Below are 24,254 nucleotides of genomic sequence, written 5' to 3'. Positions count from 1 at the left end.
TGTTTAAGATTATACAGCAAGTTCATGGCATGGCCAGAACTTGAACTCAGATCTCTTGACTCCTAGTACTGTTCTTTAATTACGAGACCACAAAGATTATGCTGAGACTGCAGGACATTAATTCTTACCCATAGATGGTGTTGCCAGCGTTTGGCGCCCTACTAGCTGGGCAGGGCCAAGTCCATCCAGAAAATCACTGAACTGGCTGTCAGAGGCCAACCGCACACCCGGGAAAATCAGACTAAAGGAAACAGAGCAGTTTAAAATACCGATTTGCAAGCTCTTTTAGCAACCTTAATAAATGGCAACTCAGGCTCCAATACACAGCTGATTAGGCTACTCTAATCTCCACCCTTCTTTCCTCCCATTATGACATTTCTCCACCTTGCTTCCTTTTTAGATACATTGAAGATGTTTGTTAATTACTGCAGTATTCAAAGGGCCTGGAATCCACAAGGTACCTAAATACAATTTTTAACCTGAAGCAGTTGCTTATCAAAGTAGGTGTTTTTGCAAATATTTGTTTACATTTTTAAGTGAACTCACTTTGACTGTGTTTGCTTTCTACAAATACTCAAGCAAATGAATGCAAATGTTTGGTGAAACAGTGAATTTTAATTGAATGTTGCACAATATTCATGGAAACAATTTCAGAATCACATGCATGTGTATTTGCATCAGAAACTTCTTCTAAGAGTTACACTTATCTAATCAGGAAAGAGAATTGCACCATCAGGCCTACCTAGTTAAACAAAACAACTCAAATTTCAAACACTAAAATCTTGCCTGTGAACAACTACAGACCAAAAATTAGTCACATAAATTATTTGCTTACTAACTAATACTTTTGACATAACCTTTCTCTGGATGATTTATGAACAGAAAAAGAGGCAAAAAGAGTCAAATTAATTATTTATCACAAATTATTTTCACATCTCCAGCCACATAAAAATTATGTACTTTGATACAACAAGCTCGGTAGAGTACATTGCTTGGTAGAGTATACCACATTAGTATAAGCCAGTTCAGATAGTAGAACCTGTGGATCATGGGAGATGTGCTAGAGTTCCTGTGCCTGAAGGAGGTTTCACACAGTAGAAAGACTCCTGATGGCAGATTCTCTACCAGTTTACAAGAGGTTCGATGCACTTAGTATACCCATCTGTATTCCTCCCAAACTGTACACTCAGATCCTGGACCCACTGAGAACTCTCTGTAGGTCTTGGTGATGGTGCTGCAGAAGTGACACTAACAACTTCCACATAGGCAACAGTAGATCCCTCCATACACAGATCATGGAAGAACATTTTAGACATTGTTTTTACTTGAAAAACTTCTTCAGGCAAACTGATTTACATGGGACTTTTGCCCTGAGTATGGATTTTAGGATTCAACACCTGTTTTTTTATAGGACCAGTTTAGTGGGGAAACATAAGACAAGAACATCATAACCAGTAAATCTTACTCACTTTCCCTCAGAGCTGTAGCTGTTCATGCTGCCATCTGTAGATTCCCTGCTGGCCTGACGTGTCATCCAGTTTCTCATTTCCACAGCCAGCCCAGTTTCTGTGCTTCTCTGGACAGTGCTCCGCAGCTTTTTACCACCCGCTTCTGTAAAATGAGACCAAAACACTTAGTGCAATTTTACTATAAATGGATCTGCTTGGAGGGCAATAATACATACATAAACATTACAGAAATATGCAGGAATGCAAAGCAGGAATATACAAATATGTAACAAAGTTTGTATTTTAAAAATACTGTGAACATGTATTTGAGCAATAGACCTTTTGATACAACAATCAGCAGAATGTGATATTGTAGATCTTTTCAATATATTGGTTGTATGACTTACTGCTTTTTTATGGCAGCATTGAGATATTGAAAACATAAAAACCCTTGAAATATATTCAACTCACAAAGGTAACTAGATTTATTACACACACAACTGAGTGTGCTTAAAAATATTTTGTCCTTAAATAAATGCAACCTTCTCCAGCGATTCCATCGCAATGTCACTATTAAACTAAAACCTACAATATTTCAGAAATGCTCTGGTTCAGGTTAAAAAGCATTTGGTCATCACTTGCTAAATGAAGTTATAGATATCTATCAGTGAAGAAGGTGAACAACAAAATATGATCCCTGTTTTGGATTTCTCCTTTTCCTTTCCTATTTGTTTTAGTTAGCTAGCTTGATCTATGTAATACAGAAAAAATACTGCTTGTGCTTAGTTTTATGTACAGTAAAACTCTATACCTAAAAGTAGACATCAGTACTTACATTTGTTATATTTTAAATCAAGATACAAAAAGACAGCTAGAGGAGAAAAAATTAATAAAGTAGAATTTTGGTGTAGTGATTTTACACTAGGGATTATGATCTATTCCCCAGGTGGCACACTTACTGAGAGCCTTGACAAAAAAGCTAAGTACTGAAGTGGCCCAGCGACTGAATTTCCCTCTTTCATGACTAGAGGTGGTCACACCAGGTCATGTCCGAGGTGCTATGGTCTCTCTAAACTCAGCGAACGATGTAGGAAAGCTTGAATTCCAGTTGCTTAGCCCTATTCTGTGGATAAATAGCTGACTTCAGCCTGTGTACTGCGCAAGGCTTTTACTTTTAATCACTGCAGTGATATGATGAATAATAGGACGCTTAACTTTGCTGCAAAATTTTGGCCACTCATATGAATTTATCATCCAATAAAGCAAAATCTGTTTTTGCTACATCAAAATTAATTATGTCCATCAATATCAATAAACATAATACAAGAAGCTAAAAGCTTTGTATTAGATCTGAAAAATGAAGGGCAAAAGCTGACAATTTCATTTGTATATGCTTGTACTGCTCCAAGTGTCTGCTGGTTTAATTATTTAGATTAAACTAATGGAAGTTGACAGCCGACTTCCAACATTGGTTCAGAATTGATCTAAAATCCAGTTACTATGACAGGAACAAAGAAAATATTCTTACACAGCTACATGGCCAAACAGGCATCTTCTATCTCTTGTATATTGCATTACAGTGCAGTCCACATAAGAGGCTCTCCATACTCCTTACATTAAGAGATTTGTGATATCACATTTTTTTAAAATGTTCTTGTCCCATTCAGTGTTAGGTTTTGTTCAGTTTATATTCAAGTTCTGATCATTTCCAGTTCACTTAATTGTTATACTCTGATGCAAACATGATAGAACATTTCTACCGTGCATGATTCTACAAGGTCACTATAATACACCTTCAGAATGGTCTTTGGTCTTGTCCTTAACTGTTGTTAATTGTCTAAGGAAAAGTGACAATTCTAAATCTATTTGCCTTGATTCTTCAACAAAACTTTCATTAAGAATGAACACATATGTTGCTATTCAATGTACTGTGAAATTATGGCAGTAGCATAAGAATCAACAGAGCAAGAGCTGCTCAAGGTACACATGCACACCTGTTTCACCAGCTGTTCCGAGTGTTGCTATCCTGGTTTCTCATTTTTAAATATTCTTCTTTTCCCATATTCACTGTATCTGAAACAAGTGGCTCAGTTCACATGAGAGGCTAGAGTGATGGCTGAGTGGACACTGGTACATTGCTGTTGCATGGAAGTTACCAATCCAAAGCTAACCTTAGCCTTTATGTGTATGTTCCTAGTCTGGAATAACTTTAAACACTCTCATCCTCCCCAGCCTTTGGTTGGGATTGGGAGAAAGTTGTGTGAAGAATCACTGATAAGCGCTCAACAGAAGTCAATTTATGGTCTCAAAAGAGACTGTCTGCCTTTTCAATTGCACAACACTACACCCTTATTTTTCCAGGTATTTCTGAGTAGCTCATTTTTTTCTTTTCTTCTCCATACTCACTTGTATTTGCACTGATATTAGTGACAGTTATACCTGTGAACCCACAAGGAGAATATATCGCTCAGTCTTGACCCTTGTTACTTTCCTAATCCCACCATTACTATTTTTATCAATAAACTGCTGTTGTTAAGTGACTCTCTATAAGATACAACAAATATAAAACCTACAGTAGGTGCAATTTATATTTCATGTGATCATCATTTATCTAAGAAAAGCTAAGTGGAACACTTAATAAACCAAGAATGCAGTTTTATAATTGTACAGAAAAAATATTTCTGACATTAAGGCACAAATATTTATACTACAAAAAACGTTATTCGTGCTAAATCTTCAGTTGCTTATTTGGCCAAAATGAAATGAAGACATACACACAATACTTATGATGGAACATTTCCTGAAATTTTTGCCCACAGCTACAAGGAGTAAACCTGAATTCCTCATTCTGCAAAATAAATTACAGTACAGCGGCTGATTTGGGAATATGCTGATTTAGAAAACCACTCATTGAGGAAATGTTCTCCTCAATTGCATAAGCCTGAATACATACAAGAGAAAGAGTGACTGAATCAGGGGTGTGCACAAAGGGGGGACAAGCAGGAGCACAAGACCCCCGATAATCAGGTGGGGGCACAGAACTCCTCCAGGGCTGGGGCAGGGAGAATAAACTCTCGGGCCCCAGGATGGAAGCCTGCTGGGGGAGAGGAGGGAAGCCAGCCAGCTCCACCAGTGCCACAGGGAGCACAGAACGTGGCCCTCTAAATGCAGCCAAATTTTTTTCCTTTGCATGCCCCTGGACTGAATAATACAAAATGATAATGGAGAGTGACTGAATAATACAAAACACATTAATATAATCAAAACTGCTGATCATTTGTCTTAACTAACTCCTAATCACTTTAACCTAGCTAAGCCTAACTTTATTGATGAGATTGTTACAGCACGACATGGTTCATGCACTGAAACTGAAGGAGTGGGTTATGTCTGTTAGGACAGAAAAATAAGTAGATGGCAAATGCAGGCTTATTAAATTATCCTAATCTACTTTTCTTTACAAATGTACAGTTCCTGATAATAGGATATGAACAGACAGCACAACTCCTCAGAGCAACTCTCCTTGGCAATTTTCCAGATTCAGATTAATGCTCTCAAACCTCAGACACCATAGGCCTGATTCATGACTGCCTCGTACTTTGTGTTGTCATCTATACCTGTGCAGAGTGAGTGTAAAATGCTACCTTATTAGAATGGTAGCACTTTACATCCCCTTACACAGTCTATGTACAGATAGAAATGACTTCACAAGATACAAAGCAGTGGGGAATCATACCCACCCCAAAGTATTAAAATCCCTAAAAAAATTAGAGCAAGTAATTTTGCTGAATAAAACTCTTATTTTATATACTGTGTATATGAGGATTAGAGAAGGAGATACCATCACTCAAACCATTCAACTAACAGACTTTAATTTTGCTAGTTAGAGGTCAAAAGCTGATCATCCTTAGAGATAGTCTATGTCAGAATTACTAAAATCATTGCATTTCTGGGTTATGCTGTTAATGCATTCATAGAATTTTAGGTGGTATACTCTCTTCATGTCCTCATTAATGTTACAAGGAATTCTGTAGTGTCTTGGGCAGAATACACTTCCTTCAATTGTAAATGTTGTATATATTTAGGTGAAATCCTGCCTTTTTAAAAATAGCTTTTTATTGCAACTGTATTACTATTATATATATTAGAAAAGTATACATTTAAAACATGCAATAATCATAGTAAACCCAGTCTCTACCCAGCTCCTGTTTACGGTTAGAGTTTCAATGGACCATTATACATATTTTCAGCAGGATCCGTGTAACATTTTTTAGCAATGTAGCAAGTGTGTTGAAATAACTCACCACCCTCTGTTAGGACTTAATGAGAGACATCTTGCCAAATAGTTGGATGACACTACTGAGATTACACAAATTAGCCTATTTTTGCAGGTGAGATATAACGAATGAATATCTATACTATCCCAGCCAGCACAAACAGCAAGCCAAGGTTTGTGCAAGGGGACTGCAGGTGTTTTCAAACAGTTCTGGCTACACATTTATCACTCCAGTTGAAGCAACGGCACCTTAGTGTTTTACTCTTCTGACTATATAAGAAACAGCTAATGAAGTCTAAAGAGGAATACGGTTTTAAAGCTCTACCCAGTCACTTCAGTCAAATAGTCACGTTGTGTTATTGCTCTGACTCTAAATATCAGCCCACCAGCAGTCCTCTTCTAATTTTCTCCCTGGGTTTTCCTGCTAGACTTGGGTCCCAGAATATGCAAGTTATGCTTCAGTCACATTTTTAGTTGTGCTCAAGCTGTTTTAATATTTCTTTATAAGAAGGTCTATCTATCTAGACATCAATGTCACACTCATCACCACAGTATCTGAGTATAGTTGGTTAAGTCTACTTGGGGGTGGGGAAAGAGTTGCAATCTGCCTGAAATCAACTCCATCTCTGGCAGCATGTTGGAACCAGCCAGAACAGCTGGAAAAAGCAGGTGATGCTGGCCAGGGAAGGGCTAGGTCCAGGGCAACGGAAAGCTGTGCTGATTCAGTCCTTCTAGGCAGCTTTGCCAAGCTGCTGTTTAACATTGTACACCAATATCACAATACCATTTAGAAGAGGAAGTAAAGGTGTTTTTATGAAAATAACAAAAGCCAAACTGGACCCCTTGTACTCCAGCTTGGGGTATTTTTATGAAAGGTGTTTTTATGAAAAACATCAGGTAACATTTCTATGATATGGAAGTACACATACCATCTGTGCCTGACTTAGACCTTGTCTTCACTGATGGTGGCATTGCTGGCATGTAAGGTATGTGGAGCTACACGCTGCAGTGAAAAGCAGGCTGTGTCCACACTGTGTTGTGTAGCTGCTTGTGGTAGTGAAAATCAGGCTTTTCCCCTGCCAGAGCCCAGAAAAATCTCAGCAAATTCAAACTCACCATTTTTACATCATGGTACAATCTTACATTGTGGCAGTCGACCATCTAAAAAGGTGTCTAACAAACTCAACTCGCAGGATGAATTCCTGAGTGCCATGAAGTCAATGTCAAAATGCCCATTAATTTCAGGATTTCATATTCAAAAGTAGCTGGATTAGACAGGTGGAGATTGCCACCCAAACCTTTCCCCATGCTAAATGTGATTCAATTTTGTTTCAAATGTCACCTGCTACTTGCAGTATGGGCTACACTTCAACTTTCACTTAATGTATTACACTAATGCTAAAAAAAAACCCCTTTGATAGCATCTACATGTGACTCAAGCTTTGCTCTACTACCATATGGATGTCTACTCATGTGTTGTGTTCACCATACACTTCTCTTTGGCTGTCTAATCTAGAACTAGTTTCCTAATAATACTATACATACCATAGATAAGAATAATAATGAAATAAAATGATATTCAGAATAAATAACTGGCTGAAACTACAGTGTCCACACAGATTCAACAATATAGAGGCAACTATGAAACATAAAGCACTGTACACTGTAAAAGTTGCTCTATTTCTTGTCTCTTATTTGTGATTGTTACAATCACTATATCTCAGCAATACAATTTACTTAGTAAATACTGACTAAAGGCTAGCTTTTCCATTCTGCTAAATGGTGCAATGTAGCCTTGAAGTGACTGGAGATTGCCAGTGGAGAATTCTCCCTGTGCAGAGGAACTCTGAGCTGCCTCTGCCACATTCTATGCCCAATTACATCCCCACCCCCTGCCGAAGGGGAAAGAAGGGGTTGTGGTGTACTGGCAGAGAGATGTGAAGGGGACAGGCTGAGGAGGGGATATGGTGAAGTAGAGTTTTGTTATATCCAACTGTCCACCGTCATAAGCTCCCTGTGACATAAACTAGGGCTACCCATGGGTAGGACCTGACTTGCACTGAGGGTGAGGTGGTTCTGAATCAGGGAGCTCCCTGTGTCCATCCTTTTCCACAATATTTGAGCACAGTTTGAATGTAGGGGGGAGTCAGGGCCTAAATCTTTCTCTCTATAATTAATTTCCACTGTGCTATGTTCTCACAAACATGGTATTCAAAATAGTAGCTTAACTCTTATTAATAAATGTGAATGATTTACACTTTGATTAGTTCTCAAATGAAGATTATTATCCATGTTATTCCTTTCTAGGTGTAAAAATACATATATATGTGAAAGTAATCAATTCAATGGTTTATGAACCAAAGGTCCTCCAGTCAGTATCACAAATCCTCACAAATGTCCCATAAGACAGATTTTCCATTTGTACTATTATGTCTGATTTAGCTGAAAAAATTTGTAAAAACTCACGTGGTGAGACAGCTCTCTTTTGCCTACGCACCACATGCAGCAGTTATTCAACCTCAGGGTTGGAACAGTTTACTCATGAAATGACTGCATGAAAAGATTTGAGGGAGGAGGGGAGTTGTTGGTGTATACTGCTCACTTTGGATCAAACCACACCTACTTATGGGATCTGACAGCACATGAAAATAATTATATAAAATGTTTTGGAATATGACAGATCCTGATCTGAGTGCAGAGGCTACTTGGAGCCCATCAAATACATCTGTTTATTTTCACAGATTCATTGAGTGTTTTGAGAGAAGTATTTAGTTTCCATGCCTTTTCACTCCCTTTATAACCTCATGTGTATTCAAAATATCAGGGAGCAGAAACCCAATTTTATACAAATTATATGGGAAACATATTTCAATGTTTTCATCTAAATTACATGAGAATTACTGCCATGTGTGGCTGAACTCAGAACACGGCCAGTTATTAGAGATTAACAAAACTCTGAAAAGTGTACATACAATTTTTTTTTCTTCAAATAGAGAGTAAAAAACAATCTGAATGGGAAAATATACAAACTAATATTACAAAGTAAGTAAAGGAAGGATTATATGTCAATTAATTTTTAATTAGATATTCTAATTGTTCCTCTTTTGATTTACTAACCATTCATTAGAAAAGTTTTTTAAGGTGGTTGAAATTACACTAAAATATCGATTGACAGTTTTTAACATACAAAAGTATCAACTGAATAGTAATCATTTACCTAGAGAAACAAAGTAAGTAGGCCAAAATAAAATAAGTAGGTGCACCAATACCATGGTGATGAGACAGGATACATATAATTACTGTTATAACCCATGCTAGAAACTGAAAGAACAACTGTTCTGCAATGTACAGAGATGTTCTTTTAAAAGAAAATCTAAATATATTCAGCATAATTCATGGTAATTTAATTGCTTTAAAAACAGCATGTTTTTAACAAGAAAAAAGGTTTTATTACAACTGTGAAGTTTGTTTTTGTTTGTTAATATCACCTGTGATCAGTTCCATGGCCTACCAGCAGTATTTTGGGGGGTGTTTCAGTCCCTTGCTCTAGGGTGAGGAAGGCATGATAGCACTGCAATGGCAGCACATTTAGCCTCTGGGTGAAGTGCTCTTTATCACTCCCTCCTAATCTCTCCAGCCAGCCCAAGGAACAGTGTTGGTGGGATATGGAGGGAACCCCAACCTACCTTTCTCAGCAGAAAGGAAAGATGGCCATAGGGTAGGGTCTTGGGGAATGGAGAATAACATCAGATTTCTCTCGTCTATAGAAGCTGATGTGTGTGTATATATGTATTTTACATACAGATTATATACTGTACACACTTGAGCTTTATGCACTTTTGTCTACTGGTATTTCACAAATACAGCTACTCTAATTTTATATTTCCAAAAACCTACCAATAGCTGGAGCATATTTTAATTACTATTTCTGAAGACATAAACCATAAATTCCTCATGATAAATGCTAATAAAATATCAAAAAATTCTGTCTGTAAAATTATGAAAATGCCAATATATTGGCAAGAATTTCGTATCATGCTTAAGCACACAAATGTTCTATACATACACTCCAAACGGTAAATGACAAATAGATACAATTTTGTTTTTCAAGCTCTGTGTTTATTAGGTAGCTCGGTTTTCCTAATTTTCCATTATAATTATAATCTATTTTAACTACAGTCAAATCTGACTTGAATTAATTTACTACTGTTATTTGGGAAAATATTTTTCCATTATTTTTCACGTAAGGGTCTGATCCTGCAACTCACATAAGTAAATCATACTTATGCTAATAGCCCTGCTGAATTCACTAGGGCTACTTTCATGAACAGAGATTATTTGCATAAACCAGGATTTACAGGATCTGGTTCTAAAACTGGTCTTCTGCCTACATCCATAAAATGAATTACCAAGGAAGTGTTAAACAGGGACAACATTTAATTATTCAAAACGGATTATTACTGTTTTGGAATTTGTGTGTTAACTACAAACTAAGGAGAACTGCTGGCAAGATCTGTATTGCCAACATCATTTTAGAAGACTGTATTTACTGCTCTCCAGACAGTTTACTAAAGAAAATAAACCCGAAAAACCCACCAACACTTTTCTGTATAACTAATGCTTAGCAAATGATCTAATGTCAAAATTACTCTTAAAGTTATCATTGACCATGTAAAAGGCTTCATCTAAATTACAGCTCAGTTCTGACTTGCAAAGCAGGGTGTCATTAATTGCGTTCTTAACCCAGGGTATCATTATGTGTAATAACACACACCAGATTCAACGCTGCATATTCGGCATGTAAACAAGAAGCAATGGCAAGAGGGAAAACAATCTGCCGTCGAGCTCCGCAGCGCTATTCTCATCTAAACGGGGGAAAGCGCAGCTCGACAGCTAAGCACCGCAGCAGCCTAACCCGGTCAGAATCCAACCGCGGCCTTTCAGGAGCAGAAGTGACACTTTTCGAGCGCTAGTTTAATTTAGCCCCGCCTCCCCCCTCGGCCCAGCGAGCGCTCCCCGGTCACCACCGCCCCGCGCGGCGAAGTTCGCACGGTGCCCGGCTCCCCGCGCTCCCCGTCCCCAGCGCACGGGTTGATCTCAGCCCGTCCCGCTTTCAGCCCAGCTGCCCCCCTCCCGCCGTCTCACCGCCCATCGCCCGGCTCCTCACCGCCATCGTCCTCCTCCAGGGAGCCCATGCAGGGGAAGTAGACGGCGAGCGCCTCGAAGGAGGCGGAGAGGCTGCTCCGGCTCGGGGACCTCTGCACGCTGCGCCCTGCGCCCGTCCCCTGCCGGCCCATCCTGGACGAGGCGGACCGGCCTTTGGCGCGGTACAGGAAGCGAGGCGTCTTGGCGGGGTGCGCAGCCCGGCAGCAGGTGCCGCGGGAGCGGCCAGGCGGCCCCTTTATTCGTGTGTCCCCGTCCCCCCCGGACACTCAGGGGCTGCCGGGCCGGGGCTGAGGCGCGCCTGTCAGTCAGTCCGGCAGCGGGCGGCCGCGCTCGGCGTTAGACCCAGCTGCTGCCTTCTGCCCTCGGCGGCTGCTGCGGGCTCAGGGGAGCGGGAGCGAAGCAGCTCCGGCGTCTCGCAGCCCAGCCCGGGAGGGGGGCAGGCAGCGAGCCGCGCCTGCAGGAGCCAAAGCCGCAGCCGCGTGGCGTGGCGTGCACTGGGCGGCTCGCCTGCCGCTGAGCGCCCAGCTGGCAGCCGGGAGTCAGTCCGGAGTGCGCGGGGTGAAGGCAGGAGCACGGACAGGCGAGAGCGCGCCGCGAACTCGGCCCTTCCCCGGGAGTCGGCTCCGCTCTCTGTTAATAGTTAAGCTAGCGAGTGATTCCGCCAAAACGCGAAGCCGAAGGTATCAGCAGCGGGAAAGGGGCCGCAGGCGGAGAGACGAGACAGATGGCGAGAGAGCAGCTGGTGTCAAGATCTGCTCCCCCCCCCCCCCATTTGTCGCTCTACTTTACGTTTTCGAGCGGGGGGCTCCTAATGGGGCAGCACTGCCGCCTCTGAATGTCATGGGTCTCCTCCGCTCTCCTGTCAGACAGGCTGTCACTTCATGGTTGTTATTCCACACTTTTCACCCCACGTTTGTCAAATGGCATCATAACATTCAGAGTCACTGTCTCCCTGGTGATGCAATCTGGTAGCATTATTCATGGAATTTGTAGTACTTGGATATTAAACACAAAACAACCCAAAGCCCCGGCTACGGTAAAAAAGGGCCATTATAAAACTTTTACTGTATTTAATGAATTATTCTACAACAAATGAATTATTCTACAGACGATGCAAAAGAGGCATCAAGTTGACAAAACTGCTTTAGAACTCAGCATACAAATGGACTTCCTCACTGGCTATTTATACCCATGTCTTTACTGACAAGTAAATGAAACATTTAAACTGTTTTTAATGTTATGTATTAACTCCTCAATAAATAATAATAATTTATTATTTAGGGCCTGCATGCAAAATGCCTACCTGAAGTTCTTCATGCAGAATGCTTATAGGGTCAGGCCTATTATTATGCTTAGATAATAATAATGGTTATAAATGGTCAATATTATTATTCTTCCACACTGGTAAAAAATCACTTTGGGATGGTCCCTCTGCACTCAGAAAAAGTGATTCTTGTGTATTTGTAACCATGTGCTGCTAGCTATTTTTATAGTGTGCATCATGTTTTCATTTCAAAATCATTATAATCCAGTATTCCTAATAAATTATATATTAGATATGACTAAATAAATGGGAAAAACCTTGCTTTTCTTTCATGAGCAACTAAACAAGAAAAAAACTGACATTAAAATTTCCACAAGAGAGTACATAATTGAATGTTAAAGTGAGGCTGTGGGTATACCTGCCCTGTAAACCCAGCATTCAAAATCGGGTTCAAGCCTAACCCCCCCTTCTGTCCACACAAATCACGCTAACCCAGGGCTTGGTTCCAGGATCCCACAGGGTGAAGGGTCCACATCTGAGTCAAGTCGAGACCCAGGGTTCAAGCCCTGTTGCTTTGCAGTGTAGACACAGCCCCACTGGATTTATGCTCTGGGATTCTGCCGAGTATTCCACAATCCCACAGGTTGACATTCTTTGTCCTCTGGACACACAAGTTTTTCCACATTGTGCCATGCACAAAGGGCTAGAGCAGCCACATTTTGGGAGGGCACTAGGAAGTTTGAGATATAGGTGGTTGGACTCAGACCCACATAATGCAGTATAGACACTGGATTCCCAGGTTGGGATGCAGGGTTCAACAATTCCTAATCTGGGGTTACAAAAGACAGGACGCTCAAGCCCTAGGTTAAGAAATCCAGGGTCTGCTAATTCAAGTTTTACTAACCCTGGGTTTACATTGCAGTGCAGACATACTCTGTGGCAAATTTTGTCTGTAACATCACATGCTGTATTCATATTCAGCTAACCATTGATATTACCTCATTTTCTTTATATTTTAAAAGGCTGTGTATCACTATATATTTTTATTAGAACAACAAAAAGCAAATATTCCATGCAGTATATTTAAAATTATGTATATTCCTTGTCAATGATAAACCTATGAGATGCTGTCTGGTATATGAGTGACCATTCATAATATCGATATCAATATTGCAAAATTGCAATAATTCATAAAAGATATGACATGTAAGGTATCATTGGAAGTTATGATTTACTGAATATGATAAACTCATCTATATGTGTATCATTGTAAGCTATAAATATGTGATATTTCTGTATCTAAAACGTGCTGTGCTACTGTGCCCCTACATATTAGTCTCAACACTGTCCAGCCTGATTGAGAGACAATCAAGAGCCATAAGCTAGCTATACAGTGATCCTAGGAAGACAAGCCTATGAGTCATCAGGACCTATAGAGATATGCCGGTGAACAGGAGGGAACTCCAAGTGCTTTTCCATGCACATGTGCTGTGGTGGGCTTGTGTTTGAAACAGGTCACATCATGGCAAAACGACATAAAAAACAGCTTCACAGTTTTCATCTTTTCTTCATTCCTGCTTTCTACCTCTGGATCAACTGTTCTACATTTGAAGCTATGAAACAAAGAACTGAGACCCATCCAAGTACTGGATGTACCCCAGAGGAACAGTCAAGCCTGCAAACTCTAATACTGCTAAGAATCTGATATATATGGACTTTGAAGTCATTTAAATGTACCTGATTGTTTTGACCATTTAACATTTTTCTTCTTGTTTGTTTCTTACCTTTAATAATAGACCTTTAGTTTTATATACTAAAGGATTGGCTGGCAGCATGGTATTTTGAGTAAGATCCAAACTCATATTGATCTTGTAATAAAGCTGACCATTTGGGGAGGGAGAACATTTTGGTAAAGTGAATAGAGGTTTTAAATAACTTATCTCTTTACTGGACCTCCTTGCTGATTTGGAGCCAGAGACTGAAATGCAATAAAGTGGGCTGTGTAGCTTTTTGTTTTAGCTTCTTGATTACCAGTGTGGGGAATCAGAAGCACTGTTTGTGACTGGTGGGGAAATCTAACTTTAGCCACCAGTTTAGGGAGAATCTGCTCTCCTTTTACAGCCTGCCCTGACTTTGGCATTTTCAGGCTACCCTAGGTACATACGGGTCACAACCTACTTGGACCTATTTGTCATTTATGCTTAGAACCTCCCCCCCTCCCCTCCACACACACACCTTGCACACCAGTCAGGCAGCATAAGGAGGCTTCAAAGTGGATGTAAATGTAATTTATGCCACTTCAAAGCCCATTTTCACTGCCAGAGCTTTGTAAAGGGGCCCTATATATTAGTTTCTATTATAAAATCATCGATAGCATTTAAGGGCTAAATTCCCCCTTTGACGGGAAAAATAGCAAATGTGCATATTATTGGTTCTTTTTCTATAATTGGGATAGCAGGTCCAATTTACCCAAATAATGGATTAGTCAGAGCTAACATCTACAGAATTTTCTCTTTAGTTAATCCTCTCCATTTGGGACTATTCTGCATCACATTTAATTACTTGTAAGCTGCAGATAAACTTGGTTTCAAGCTAAGGATGGACTGCAAATAAACTTTTTTTGTTTACAGCTCACTCTAAAATTTAAATCTCTCCTAAAATATAAAAGTAATCTCTAAAATACAGTAATGAAATCCCTGATTAAAAAGTCCTGTCTTCAAATAAATGGTTAAAGCAGAGATGTAAAATGGCCTTTGAGTTTACAGAACATCCCCCCCATTAATAAAAACTTAAGTGCCCTAAAAATAAAATATTTGATCTGTGCAAGTACTGCAAAACACTGAACAGAATTGCCCATGGTTTGATTTATTGTATTATTCACTGAAGAGTCCTTTTGGGATGTGAAATGTAAAAAACAATAAATATTAGTTACTCTTCAGTTGAACTATCACTGATTTCCATAAAAACAGTGGAATAAAAATGAAAAGAAATATGATAGGGACACAGAGGGGAAAACAAAACACTGGTTGAGCAACTAACATTTGCGACTTTTACAGAAGTCTGGACAAACAATAGAATCTGCTTTTCAAGCATGTCAGAAGATTTATACTATTATTTTATCTATTTCTGCCATCTTCCTTAAAACCTTATCAGGAAATTTATAGTACACCTTTTGTATTATAAAAGAAGAGAAAATATAAGCTGGACAGAGTATGGGGTTGTAACACTGACAGGCAATTATCAATAAAATCAGCTCCTAACATGAAAATCACTTTAAATGTTCCAGAAAATCTATGAAGTCAATTAAAAATATATATATATATTATAGACAAGGAACTCTAGAACAATAGGAGTGATATCCAGGAATGATCCCCACTATATTCAGCTTTACTGTGTCAGATTCTCAGTGTAATGCCTACACACCAAAATCTGCACTCTGCTGCAAGAGTGTGGAGCTCCCAGCAAAGTGAACTGGAGCTGCATCTACACATCCAAAATCAGAATTTGATGCCAAGGAACAAGACAAAAACACAACGTTGCTGTGTACCACATTTCTTTAACATTTTTTCTAGTAGTTTGCTACAAGGAACGCTACATAGCAAGAATCCAGGTCAAATGGATCCAAGTCAAACCTCTGCTTTTAATGTATCTGATGCCCTGAGAAACTTCCATTCATAGGATAGGGTATTTCATGAATGTTTCTGGTGCAGTATTACAGAACTATGAAAGCAATTGTTGAGTGCTTCTTTCCCCTACATAGTATGAATAAGAAACCCTATAAACACACATTGGAGGCACTGGGCCTTTAAAGCCCTCCTACTCTGCTTTGTGATTACAAAAAAATGGCATCCTGGGATTCCATATTTATTGTGTGTCAATGACTCTACTTAACAGGGTGATTAACCACTAGAACAAACTTACAAGGGACATGGTGGAGTCTCCATCTCTTGATGTCTTCAAATCAAGTCAGGATGCCTTTCAATAAAGATATGATTCAGTCAAACACAAGCTCTTGGGCTTAATACAGGCCTACCTGGTGGTCATTTAATGGCCTGTGATAAACAGGAGGTTAGACTAGATGATCTAATGGTCTCTTCTGGTCTTAAAATCTGTGAAAATGTACTCAAGCTGCCAAGGAAAAGATTTCTTTCTCCTAATTGCTAGTCCTTCAAATTGAACCAGGAAACCAAGCTTAATGGGATGCAGGGCTCAGAAGCACTTGGGATGGTAATTCTCTTTAGATTTTTTTTTTAAAGTAACTGCACTCTGGGTGAGACCCTCATGCCTGCTCTGGCCCTTTTATGCCAGGTAAAAGGGCTGGTGCAGTGTAAAGGAACTCTGAAAACCAAGCAGGTAGTACAGAATATAGCCATAAAGCTGCCTTCTGAGGACCCGCTCACAACTCTGGTGTATGTTGTGTGCCGAGGTTGGGGCAGGGAGCAGGAGGAGTGTGTTAGAAGATGCCACAGTATTGCAGCACTGTGAAGATTTTGTAAATGTTGCAGCCCACAGGGCAGAGCAGCTGGCGGCCATAACACAGACTGCTACAATCCAAGGTGTTAATTTGGTACTCTGGAAAAGGAAGAACTAATACTACTTGCTAGAGCTGGCCAAATATAGAAACGTAGAAATGGAGGACTGGAAGGGACCTGGATAGGTCATCTAGTCCAGTCCTCTGCGCTGAGGCAGGACTAAGTATTATCTAGACCATCTTTGACAGCTATTGTCTAACTTGTTCTTAAAAACCTCTAAAGATGAATATTCTACAACCTCCCTAGGTAATGGGTTCCAGTGCTTAATTTCCCTGACAATTAGGAAGTTTTTTCTAATGTCCAACCTAAACCTCCCTTTCTGCAATTTAAGCCCATTACTTCTTGTCCTATTCTCTGTGGATAAGGAGAATAACATCACCCTGCTCTTTATAACAACCATTTATATATTTGAAGATTGATGTCCCCCCTCCGGCTTCTCGTCTCCAGACTAAACAAACCCAATTTTTTCAATCTTTCCTCATAGGTCAAGTTTTTTTAGACCTTTAATAATTTTTGTTGTTGTTGTCTTCTGGACTTTCTGCAATTTGTCCACATCTTTCCTATATCTGATGCCCAGAATTGGACACATTTACTCCAGTTGAGGCCCTACCAGTGATGAATAGAGTGGAAGAATTACTTCTAGTGTCTTGCCTACAACATTCCTGTTAATACATCCCAGAATGATGTCAGCTTTTTTTGCAACAGTATAACATTGTTGACTCATATTTAGTTTTTGAGATCCACTATAACCCCTAGATCTCCTTCTTAGGCAGTCATTCCCCATTTGTATTTGGGCTATTGATTATTCCTTCCTACGTGTAGTACTTTATATTTGTTCTAAATTTCATCCTATTTATTTCAGAGCATTTCTTCAGTTTGTCAAGATCCTTTTGAATTCTAAGCCTGTGCTCCAAAACACTTGCAATCCCTTCCCGTTTGGTATCGTCTGCAAACTTTATAAGTGTACTCTCTATGCCATTACTCAAATCATTTATGAAGATATTGAATAGAACCAAACCCAGGACAGATCCCACATAGTTATGGGACAGACTATTAAGCCTCCTTACTCTGGACCATACCCTCCCTTCCCATGCTTAAAACCACTGGGAGGAGCTCTGCGGGAGGAAATCTCTGTGAGGAACCTCTCCTTCCTCCTGCCCCGCGACCCATGGGTGCTGGCAGGGCAATCCCTAGAGGGGTGCGGACCCGAGAGGCAGGTTGCAGCCGCCTGCCTCCCAGCCGGTATCAGCATAAAGCCAGATGCCTGCTTCCTGCCCAGTCCCGGCTCGAAGACGGGACCCTGGCAGCAGCCACCTGCCTCCTACCTGGTCCTGCTGTGCAGGTGGGAGGCAGGCTGCAGCTGCCCGCTTCCCGCCCGGTCCAGACACAAAGACAAGACCTGGTGGCAGCCGCTCGCCTCCAACCTGGTCCTGGCATGAAGTGCAGGGCCCCCCAAAGTGCGGGGGCCAGGGTGGTCACCCCGATTTGCTGTACCCTAGGGACAGCTCTGAGTGCAGGAACAACTTTATAGTGAGGGTACTGAGAGCCATGGAACCAAACAGCAAATCTGGTATATAATGGAATCCACTTCAAGCCAGGGGGGTACAGCAGCACCCCCAGCAGCTATCCAGCCCCCAGGCTTTGGCAGGTTGTTGTGAGTGGCTTCAGACTGCCAATGCAGTTCCAGAAGGAGAAAAGCAATTGGTCCTTAAAATAAAGAAACCATTTGAAGGAGCTCATAGGCTGATATAACAAGCTATTAAGAAAAGAAAAAGAGAAAATTTGTTTGAGAAGCCTGCAATTACCTTATTCTGGAATATTAGAACAAAGGACTAAAAATATTCACTGGAGGAAACATTATTTGTGGTGAAAAATATTGTGTTAATTATAAATACAGTTAAATTCAAGAACAACAGATTTTTTTCAGTTGTCCTTCAAAAGTCTGTCTGTAGCCTATCCACATTCAATAGCACGCTTACTGAGATATAAACGAATTCTTACGTTTGAAAGAGGAAAAAACAGTCTGACACAAAGAAGCCATAAAATGTTGCCCACATCATGTGAAACGTGTTTGATGTCAACTGAATCTAACAGCATATATAGTGACTCATACCACTGAAGACTTTCCTTCAGATTTTAGTCTGAGGAAAATAGTGCTGGACATACCACTGAAAGCAATGCATGACAAAACATTCATAACAGAACTCAAAAATAATGACCGAATTCTTCCAATATATGACTACTGATAAACACTTGGCAAAATGTAAAAGCTTTCTTTGATAACTGTATCTTGGAACTCCGCAAAGGATTTTGTGAAGTTGGAGTTTCAATGTGTGCTATTTGATAGTGTGTTTTGTTTGTATTTAGAGGTGACAGATTAAGTGTTTTTTCCTGATTGATCAAGTGAGAGATTGCATGGTTCTGAATAGGCTATGACTCATATGTTTCTTTTCATAATATCGTATCAACTGATAATTTCAGAATAAAATTGTTAACTTGCTAAATGTGACTTTTAAACTCAGCTAGACCAAGAGAATAAAACAGAGAGCCATCCAAAACAAGGTTTCTTAAGGACCTGCACCACATTGGTGTTGGAACTCGCATGGAATAAATGTATTTTAGAAACACTTTCAAAGGACTACTCTGAATTTCAAAGAGCTCCAGAAAAGGAGTTTTTCACATCCCAGAGAAGACTGTCATGTGCTGAAGCCATCAGAACATTATTCAGTCCAGGGTCTAAAAAAACCTGGAACAGTAAAAACTTTAAAAGGCTTTCCACATGCAATTTCATACGGACTATGCTGTGCACTTATTTTAGACCTCAAATTTACATTCCATAAAGGAAATGCCATTGAGATGTATATGGTCTGATTTTTAGATCTGCTGAGCTCCCACAGCTGTCACTTGGGTCCTGATTCAACAAAGCACTTAAGTATGTGCTTAAAACCACTGACCTCCATGGGATTTAAGTGCATGCTTAAGTGGTTCGCTGAATCAAGGTCTAAGTACACAAAATTAGCGTATTACTATTGCACTGTAGTATTTTATGAGAGGTTGATCAGTGGGAATGGGGGATGCCTAGCACCTCCAAGACCTAAAGTGTAATAATTATATACTGGCTTACATATGTAGTAGAAAGAATAATGGATATGGCTCACTGTTCACTGTGAACCTAAAATGATTCCTACTTTAAACAACTGTGATTTTTATCCCTCAAACACATTTTGGCTATGTCTGCATTCTATGTCTACAGTCCTACAGTCAGTCTAAAGCCTATGTCAGAAAAACTTATGTCACCCAAGGGTGTGAATATTCCACCCCCCTGAGTGACTTAAATTACACCAACATCAGCATTCGTGTGCACAGCACTATGTCAGTGGGAGAGTTTATGTCGCTGGCAGAGGTGGTTTTGTTATGCCGATGGCAAAGCTCTCTCCTGTCTTCACCATACGCGCTGCACGTATAGACTAGGGATGTAAAAATTTGTTTAATTAAGAATCCATTTAAACATTCTAAAAATGAACGTTTAAATGGTTAAAAGTGTGTGTGTTGGGAGGGGGGGGGGAGCTGTACTGGGCTTGGCTCCTCACTGCCAAGCAAGAGCTGCCTAGCTGCAGCTTCCCCCTGCCCTGCGTGCTGAGCCATAGCTGGGCAGCTGTCACTGGCAGGGAGCTGAGCTAAGCCCAGCTGCGACTCCCTCCCCCACCCCCATCCACTGCACATTTGGGGGTAACTGCGCTGGGCTCCTCGCCTCCCCGGAGCAAAAGCAGCTGGGAGCCAAGCCCAGCTGCTGCTCCCCTCCCCCCCAGTTTAAGAGCTGATTACCATTTAAATGGTTAGGGTTTTACATCCCTAGTATAGACATAGCCTTAGTTTTGACATTTTTCTGTATGGATCCATACATGTTTGAAGTTTTAATGTATGTCACATTCACCTACGGTTTTGTTTTTACTGAGATATAAAATGTTTATTGATTTAAGAATGCTGTTTAGCAAATTCTATACAATTAATAGACTAATCTTGAATTAATAAATAAATAAATTAAAAATTTACAAATTAAAGGTACTTTCCATACAGGATTAGCCTTCAGTGGTTAGCTACTGTCCTCCTATCTCCATGTAGAATAGTTCCAGAGGGGTAGCCGTGTTAGTCTGTCTACAGCAAAAACTACGAGAGTTCTGTGGCACTTTAAAGACTAACAGATTTAATATTTGCAGGCATAAGCTTTTGAGAGATTTCAGCTCTCTTCTTCAGATGCAGTAATACAGAAAATAGGTAACACAGAGGCATCTTATAGATATCCAGATGCATTGAGAACAATGTGGGAGGTGGAGTCCGGTACTTAAGACCTAATGACAACCATTGAGTAGGAGATGAGAATGGGTGAACAAAGTAATTTACCTTCAGTAGTGAGATAGCCACTCCAAGTCTCTGTTTAAACCCAGTTTGAATGTGTCAAGTTTGCAGATCATTTCTAACTCAGCAGTTTCTCTTTGAAGTCTGTTTTTGGAGTTTTTTTGGAGAAGTACAGCAACTTTCAAGTCAGAGACAGAATGCCCTGGGGAAATAAAGTGTTCTCCCACTGGTTTACGGATGTTGTTATTTTTTATGTCTGATTTGTGTCCATTTTTCCATGTGCGTAGTGATAGTCCAGTTTGGCCAATGTACATGGCAGAGGGGCATTGCTGGCACACGATGGCATATATAACATTAGTGGATATGCAGGTGAATGAGCCCCTTATGGTGTGATTGATGTGGTTAGGACCAGTGATGATATCATTAGAGACGATGTGTGGGCAGAGCTGACAACGGGGTTTGTTGCAGGGATAGGTTCCTGGATAGGATTTTTTGTAGGGTGTAAGGTTGCTGGTGAGTATTTGCTTATATAATTATAAGCTTACAGACAGCCCACCAACCTGAAGCACCCTACTGAATTCCCCAGGGCATTCTGTCTCTGACCTAAAAGTTGCTGTACTTCTCCAAAAAAACTCCAAAAACAGACTTCAAAGAGAAACTGCTGAGTTAGAAATGATCTGCAAACTTGACACATTCAAACTGGGTTTAAACAGAGACTTGGAGTGGCTATCTCATTACCGAAGGTAAATTACTTTGCTCACCCATTCTCACCTTCTACTCAATGGTTGTCATTAGGTCTTAAGCACCGGACTCCACCTCCCCCATTGTTTTCAATGCACCTGGATATCTATAAGATGCCTCTGTGTTACCTATTTTCTGTATTACTGCATCTGAAGAAGAGAGCTGAAATCTCTCGAAAGCTTATGCCTGCAAATATTGAATTTGTTAGTCTTTAAAGTGCCACAGAACTCTCGTTGGGTTTTTTTTTTATCTCCATGTAGTTTACCATTACAAGGACCTCTCTCACAGCATTCCTGGAGTAATTGCATAGCAATTTGTTTGATATCATTTTCATTCTTTTTTCAATAGTTTTTGATATTTTCTGAACATCCAGCATTTAATACTTTGATATAAACTCAAATATTTTTGCTGCTATATAACTGACAGCAGTAGATTTTCCATTCTCTTGATTCTCATTAATTTCCTACTTTGAGGATCAACTTCATCCCAAGTGTTAGTTTACTGCTCTCAATGGATGACTTTAGCCCTGATAACGATAATCTGAAAATCCTGATTCGTAAGTGTCTGATTGGACCAGCAATTATTTGAAGATCTCTAAGTGATCATCACTGCTTCCCTTTTGAAGACATACATCTCAACCTCTAAAAGTGAACTCTTGAGAGCTGTAGAAAAAAAAATCTCAGAAACCTGAGAAGGAAAAATAATTAAAATCGGTTGATTTTTTATGAAAAAAAACTGAACAACAACAAAAATAACACTCTAGATTAGATATTTTGAAATCCAAGTAGATGCTAAATATTTAGATTTAAAAAAAGAAAATAAGTCAGCAGAATTAGTAGCTCTGCACATGATCCTTCCTCCTTTATTATGCCTTAATGACCATCAAGGATCTCTGAAAAAAAAAATCCCTATGGATTATTTTAACCTTTGCCAAACTTGAAGACTTTTTGTTTTATTTAAATAAAATAGCCTCACCATTTCCCTCGTATTATAAAGAAACTACAAAGTAGGCTAAGCCACACACTGTATAATTAGACCATGTGAATGGCCTATCATGCATTGGCACACTGTTATAGAACAACAGTAATTAAGGCTTCCGAACCAGAGCAGAATACTTAAATCAGTTAAAGTAATGCTGTTTTGATTAAAATAATTTTGCACCTTGAAGATCACAGGACAATTTGCAAACTGGGGAGGAGATCGGCAAAATATGTTACTTCATAATGTTTTCAATAGGGATGAGAAAAGAAAGTGAATGGAAATCAAATTACATACTTTTTAATAGAAATATATTTGAGAAAAAATATAAACAAAACAATATAAATATATATATAGATAATATTTAGATTGTAAAGAATTGCAAATTCACACAGACTGTCCATTCTCTTCATTCAATCCTAGGGTATGTCTACACTGCTGAGGCTGCAATGGGCTCCACAGATTGATGCAGCAGGATCGATTGAGTGGGCAGTGGAGACCCGCACAATCGATCCCAGAAGTGCTTTTCAGCCAAAGCAGTACATCCACCCTCCTGAAAAGAGTAATGCTCAGTCAACTGGAGGGCATTTCCTGTTGATGCAGCGCAGTGGAGACACTGCAGTAAGTGAACGATAGTAAGTCGACAGGAGATACGCAAGTTTTAGTACGATGCCAGCAGTGTAAACCCAGCCCTAGTCTGCCCTTCTTACATAGCACGTAAATCCAGATAGTCTAAAGTACTCTATAACCTTTCAGAGCCCTCAGATTAAAAATAATCTGAAGGAATTCACAAAAAAAAATTCCTATTTGTTTCTTTACAATGGCACGTATTCCACACTGTAGGGATACAATGCATTAGATGACTACAGTGTAATTGAATTTGGTTTCTGAAACCATGTCTTTACGAGACATGGTACGTCTCCACACCTAATTCAGACTTCACTTCAGAAATGGCAGAAGCTGTCTAAAAATTTTGACTTTATAGTAGCCTCTGATGCATGATGCATAGAGTTATTGTAGCTGTGTTAATGCGTCAGTCCACTGGTATTATTTAATTAAACTGTGGAAAAACGCTTTCTGAACTATATGCTGGTATTTTTGACGGTAGCTGGCCACAGAAACAGATTCCAGTATAATGCCGTTACAAGTTGCATAAGAAAATAACAAATGAAAACAATACGGTGAGAAAAAGAAGACACAGAAAACAAAATAATTTAGGTACCACTTCCCACTAAGATAATCACTGAAGTGTGTATCAAGAAGAACACACAAGGTATGCTGATAGTTTAGTGCTGAAGTTCATGTTCAGTCAGCCATGGCACTTCAAGTTATGAAAAGTTCATTGTCATCAAGCAATGAAAGCTTTTGGAGAATCTAGTTGTCAGCACCTAAATGAGACATTTGAATGTGAAAGTCTATGCCCTAATTTTGACATTACCTTTAGAAACGTAAAAGTCCACTAAATGCTAATCATGGATGCAACCTCTGTGCATAAT

At 39.8% G+C, this 24,254-nt stretch overlaps 1 protein-coding gene across 18 annotated transcripts in view; it reads right to left on the bottom strand.

Annotated features, from left to right (window-relative positions):
* Positions 1-24,254, bottom strand: part of RIMS2 (regulating synaptic membrane exocytosis 2) — a 738,692-nt gene that overhangs the window by 4,890 nt on the left and 709,548 nt on the right. For 17 of the 18 annotated variants that reach the window (XM_067537355.1, XM_067537367.1, XM_067537370.1 and 14 more), the window contains 2 exons: positions 1,470-1,611; positions 129-241 (listed from right to left, as the gene is read on the bottom strand). In XM_067537355.1, the coding sequence (XP_067393456.1) occupies positions 129-241; positions 1,470-1,611 (255 nt within the window). Of the gene's footprint in view, positions 1-128; positions 242-1,469; positions 1,612-10,888; positions 11,651-24,254 lie in introns of those variants that run through there. The other variant, XM_067537374.1, reaches the window with a different exon arrangement.

This window comes from Emydura macquarii, unplaced genomic scaffold, assembly GCF_026122565.2.
Source record: "Emydura macquarii macquarii isolate MOO-44397 ecotype Brisbane River unplaced genomic scaffold, CSIRO-AGI_Emac_v2 contig_383, whole genome shotgun sequence".
Classification (NCBI taxonomy): domain Eukaryota; kingdom Metazoa; phylum Chordata; order Testudines; family Chelidae; genus Emydura; species Emydura macquarii.
The sequence above is the reverse complement of the archived record's forward strand: the minus strand, read 5'-3'. Positions and strand labels throughout refer to the sequence as shown.